The sequence below is a fragment of the Octopus bimaculoides genome, chromosome 28 (genome assembly GCF_001194135.2).
Source record: "Octopus bimaculoides isolate UCB-OBI-ISO-001 chromosome 28, ASM119413v2, whole genome shotgun sequence".
Taxonomy (NCBI): Eukaryota; Metazoa; Mollusca; class Cephalopoda; order Octopoda; family Octopodidae; genus Octopus; species Octopus bimaculoides.
This window is the reverse complement of record NC_069008.1, coordinates 17,477,924-17,483,859: the sequence shown is the minus strand read 5'-3', so window position 1 is coordinate 17,483,859 and position 5,936 is coordinate 17,477,924. Positions and strand designations below refer to the sequence as shown.

The following is a 5,936-nucleotide window of genomic DNA, read 5'->3' as shown; positions in this document are numbered from 1 at the left end:
CTTCCAGTTTCCGTCTACCAAATCCACTCACAAGGCTTTGGTCGGCCACTTAGCTATGGGGACGTAAACACACCAACACCGGTTATCAAGCAGTGATGTTGGTGACACACACACAAGCACACATATATACATGACAGGCTTCTTTCAGTTTCCGTCTACCAAATCTATTCACAAGGTTTTGGTCAGCCCAAGGCTATAGTAGAAGACACTTGCCCAAGGTGCCACGCAGTGGGACTGAACCCTGAACCATGTGGTTGGGAGGCAGCCATGATTCATTTCTTTATTTGTTTTCTTTTCTTTGGGTTATTTACAGCTCGTGACATTCAAAAGTGGGAATATGTTCCTCTTGGACCGTTCCTTGCTAAAAGCATCGGCACCAGTATTTCTCCTTGGGTGGTCACTATGGAAGCCCTCAAACCTTTTGTCACAGACAATCTGCCTCAGGTAAGATATTGTTCCATTTTGTTAAATGAGTTTCTCTGCAAAGTACACACACACACACGTGCAACTGTTAATCCAGACATTATCTTCTCTCCATCTGTTTTTTCTCATTCTGGTTAGAAATGTCTAAGACTTCTATTTTTTCTCAGCATCAGACTACTACACCTTTTCCTCTCCTGCCTCTGTCTTCTGTTTTCGACTTTTTGTATAATTTTAAACCATCTATAATAATAAATGCCAAAACGAATTTCTGTGTGTCAGTGTGTCACACTTTGAACCCCGCTCTCTCACTATTCAATAACACTTCTACTATTCCTCTTGCTGGGGTGAGAGTAATAGTAGGCATGGTGAAGGCTGTAGTATATTGACATTTGAAATGGTAATGGGGTCATTGTAATAGTATGAGCTGTAGTTGTGATAGAGGCGGAGGTGATGGTGGTGGTGGTGGTAGCTGAGGCAGTCAAGCATGACAGTGATAGTAAGTGATGGTGGTGGAGGGGAAGGCGTTGTTGATGGTGGTGGCGTCAGAAGTCTGAATGGTGTGTGTATGGCAGTTGCGGTGGCGATGGTGGTGGCGTTGGTGATGGTTGAAAACAATCAGTAGAAAGAGAGAGAGAGAGAGAGAAAGAAAGAGGTTAGATACAAAAAAAAAGAAACTGTACTGATTCCCCTGAATGGGAAGACAAAAAAATGTTTATTATGATGCTTTGCAATAAGTTCCAAGACATATTATATCAGCTCCATATCTTTAACTAATTAATGTATAACGAGCAAATGAACCAGCAGATGATTGTATAGACGTATAAATGCTATTTTGACAGGACCCACCAGCATTACCCCACCTCAGCCATCCAGACAACTATAACTTTGATATCAAGCTGGATGTGTCCATAAAAGGTAAGATGATCAACAATCATTCTCTCTCTCTCTCTCTTTCTCTCTCAGTGATCTTTATGGTGACTTGTGGTAATTTAGTTCCTGGGTCAGCCCTGGTCCTGCTGATTTATAGTTGAAGGTGTTCCTCCACCTACAATCATTGCTCTTTTCTGTGCACACACACTTGACTGCTTTATCTAACATATGTAAATGTATAGATATGTTTGTATCTATACAGTGGTTAGAGCGTCAGGTTCACAATCATGAAGTAGTGAGTTCAATTCCCAGACCGGGCTGTGTGTTGTGTTCTTGAGCAAGACACTTTATTTCACGTTGCTCCAGTTCACTCAGCTGTAGAAATGAGTTGTGACATCACTAACAGAGTATAGTTTTCTTTTTACCCTGGTATATGTATATTTATATATATAGATATATATATGTGCATTTATGTTATTTTTTAGTTCCTGATGTGTCAGAACCTGCCGTCGTATCTCGTTCCAACTTCAAGGTAAGTTCTCTTTTGGATTCAGTTTTTATAGTGTGTGTGTGAATGGGCATGTATATACATATCATCATCATCGTTTAATGTCCGCTTTCCATGCTGGCATGGGCTGGACGGTTTGACTGAGGGCTGGCAAGCCAGGAGGCTGCACCAGGCTCCAATCTGATCTGACAAGGTTTCTACAGCTGGATGCCCTTCCTAATGTCAACCACTCTAAGAGTGCTTTTTATGTACCGCTGGCACGGGAGCCAGTCAGGTGGCACTGGCATCGACCATGCTTGAATGGTGCATTTATGTGTCACCGGCACAGGTGCCAGTAAGGCGGCACTGGCATTGACCACTCACAAATGGAGCTTTTTATGTGCCACCAGCATGGGAGCCAGTCAGGTAGCACTGGATCATAAAGAAAGAGAAAGAAAAACAAAAAAAAATACAATTCCTTAAAATTTGAAATAGGAAGAATTTGGATCAGGCGAACAGTAATGGTTGTGCCTATAATAATTGGTGCATTAGGAACAGTAAGCCAAGATGTAGATAAATGGTTGAAGGAGATTAGAATAGAATGCCTGGTAGAGTTCCTACAGAAAGTTTGTCTCTTAGGAACAGCAAGGATTATCAGGAGGGTTCTAAGCACTTGAAGACTGCTGAAAACTTTTGGATACTTAAGGTTATAGGTAGTAACCCACTATCTACAGAATTCCTGCCAAGAATAAGACCAAACCTGAGCCAAACCAAAATGATAATAATGATAATAATAAAGAAATGGGAAGAGTGTCCTGTTGAGCTGTTGCAAAAAGTTTTCCTCCCTGGCACAGCCAGAATCCTTACGGAAGTACCGAAGATAGTTGAAGAGAACTAATAACATGGTACCACAGGCTGCAGACACATGCAAGACATGAGGAATTTCAAAATAAACTTTGAGTTAAAAGAAAAATAATGCATGCACAAATCTGTTTTTATCTTCTTTCTCTCTCTTTCTCTCTTTCACACAGTACATGTATTGGACTATGAAACAGCAACTTGTTCATCACACCAGTAATGGCTGCAACGTGAATGCTGGAGATTTGATGGGTTCCGGAACAATCAGTGGGACGGTATATCGTCTTTTATATATATATAGTTAAATTTTTCTTACGAAACCACTATCAACATATATATATGTGTGTGCACATTTGATCAAGATGAAATTCATCCAAAATTAAAACATATTAAGATATCGAACATAGAAAAATATAGGATCAATAAATATATATATAGATATATGAATATATAGATATGAGTGTAGAAACATAGCAATAATATAGTAATAAAAGATAAAAATATAGATAAGAACATTTTAAAAACTGTTTAGACATCACAATTGAAACACTAAATTATATTACCCTTATTGCAAACCAAATCAAACACTACAATATATATATATATATATATAAAATGACCACCCCTCTCGAATATTTCAGACTGAGGATTCGTATGGCTCTCTGTTGGAACTAACATGGAAAGGCAGCAAGACTGTGGACGTAGGTGGTGGTCAAACCAGAAAGTTCCTCCAAGATGGAGATGAGGCTATCTTAACAGGTAAGAAGAAGTGGATGGAGGAGTGTCGGTGGGAGGTGCGTGGTGGTTTTACTACATTTGAGTGAACAAGTGCACACACACACACACATGTATATACACTGTCATCATCACCATCATCATCGTTGTTTAACATCCACTTTCCATGCTGGCATGGGTTGGACGGTTTGACTGAGGGCTGGAGAACCAGAAGGCTGCACCAGGCACCAATCTGATGTGGCAGAGTTCCTACAGCTGGATGCCCTTCCTAACATCAACCACTCTGAGAGTGGAGTGGGTGTTTTTACGTGCTACCAGTACAGGAGCCAGTCAGGTGGTACTGGCATCGACCATATTTGAATGGTGCTTTTTACATTCCACTGGTACGGGACCAGTCAGTCAGCACTGGCATCGACCACACTCGAATGGTGCTTTTTATATGCCACCAGCATGGGTGCCGATCAGGCGGTACTGTCATCGGCCACGACAATGACTTCACTTGACTCAGCAAGTCTTCACAAGTGCAGTTAATTGCCCAATGAGTGAAGGGTGCTCATAAAAGGGGCCGGTTATGCTGCACGGGCATAGGCCACGGTCACAGTCTCACTTGGCTTGCCGGGTCTTGTCAGTGAACATTAAAAACGTCTCACCCCTGCTAGGTCAGCACAAGTAATACTGGTCAACCTGTTAACCATGGTTTCGAAATGAGTGCCAAATAGGTGTCTGTTTCTCCTCAGCCAGAGTCTGCCAGCTAACAACTTGTAAAATTTGTCCCCACCCTACCTGCAAATTCTTTTGAGGTGACCAAAACACCATTTAAACAAACAAAATACATGAAATTATTCATAAATAAATATGAGAGTGACAGAACTATCCAAATACCATTACTTATGTTTACTTTTATATAAACGAAGCATAACTTACCTTTTCTTTCTATTTTCAGGTTATTGCGAAGGAAATGGCTACAAAATAGGTTTTGGAACCTGTCGTGGTACAGTTCTCCCAGCAAATCCTATCTAAACACTGACCCCTTACTTTTCTTCCATTCATTATTCTTTCCTTTTCTGAGGTGGGGGTCTTTTGGCTATTTTTTATCTTGAGTGTTTGTTTGCTTAATTGACTTCATTTTAATTAGTTTAGTTAATTGGCTTAGTTGAGACAATTGACACCTCTCATTTGCAGAACCTTCTTTATCATTCTGCTGTATTGTATTACGAGAAAGCGTGGAAGGGGGGAAAAAAGAAGACAATAATCATTGATGTGTTAAAGGCAAGGCATTACACACACACACACACACACACACTATAAAGACATGCATACTAAAATACATACATACTCATAGCCCTTTAGTATATGGACCAATCATATTTGGGCCCAAATTTTCAACCTGTTTTATGTTCAGACTGGCCAGATCCGGCCTCTCACACCTACCCTACAATGTCATTTTTTAAATAATCACATCATTGAAATCTCGAAGCTATGAAATAAATGCATGATTAACAGAAAACAATATGAATAAATAAGCATTACATTTGACAGAATAATTTGAATGCTAAATGGTTAAATGTATGTATGTATGTATATATATATATATATATGTGTGTGTGTGTGTATGTGTATAAACCCACACAATACACATATATATACATAATATATATTTATATAATATATATGTATATATATAACATATGTATATATATAACATATGTATATATATATATATATATATATATATTTATATATATATATATGAGGAGCACTCCATCGGTTACTATGACGAGGGTCTCAGCTGATACGATCAACAGAACAGCTTGCTCATGAAATTAATGTGCAAGTGGCTGAGCACTCCACAGACACGTGTGCCCTTAACGTAGTTCTCGGGGAAATTCAGCGTGACACAGAATGTGAGAAGGCTGGCCCTTTTTGAATTACAGGTACTACTCATTTTTGCCAGCTGAGTGGACTGGAGCAACGTGAAATAAAGTGTCTTGCTCAAAGACACAACGCGTCGCAGGGAATTGAACTCACGACCTTACAATCGTCAGCTGAATGCCCTAACCACTAAGCCACGTGCCTTCATATGTGTATATATATATATGTTTTATGTGCACACATACACACACCTTCACTATGGCAGCTAAAAAATTTTTTTATGTCTTTTATACACAATTTCTGGTTTAAATAAACGTCCGAATAAAATTATATTTTGCATCAATTTCTCAAGTCTATATATATTACTCTTTTACTCTTTTACTCTTTTACTTGTTTCAGTCTTTTGACTGTGGCCATGCTGGAGCACCGCCTTTTAGTCGAGCAAATCGACCCCAGGACTTATTCTTTAGAAGCCTAGTACTTATTCTATCGATCTCTTTTGCCGAACCGCTAAGTTACGGGGACATAAACACACCAGCATCGGTTGTCAAGCGATGTTGGGGGGACAAACACACACATACAAACACACACACACACATACATATATATATATATATATATATAGACATATATATACATATATACGACGGGCTTCTTTCTGTTTCCGTCTACCAAATCCACTCACAAGGCT

At 39.4% G+C, this 5,936-nt stretch overlaps 1 protein-coding gene across 1 annotated transcript in view; it reads left to right on the top strand.

The window, feature by feature from the left end:
• Positions 1-5,588, top strand: part of LOC106867521 (fumarylacetoacetase-like) — a 17,873-nt gene extending 12,285 nt beyond the window's left edge. The window contains 6 exon segments of the mRNA XM_052977593.1: positions 314-444; positions 1,263-1,338; positions 1,779-1,825; positions 2,812-2,913; positions 3,280-3,397; positions 4,317-5,588. Of these exon segments, the coding sequence (XP_052833553.1) occupies positions 314-444; positions 1,263-1,338; positions 1,779-1,825; positions 2,812-2,913; positions 3,280-3,397; positions 4,317-4,393 (551 nt within the window). The 3' untranslated portion in view covers positions 4,394-5,588.
• The last annotated feature ends 348 nt before the right edge of the window (positions 5,589-5,936 follow it).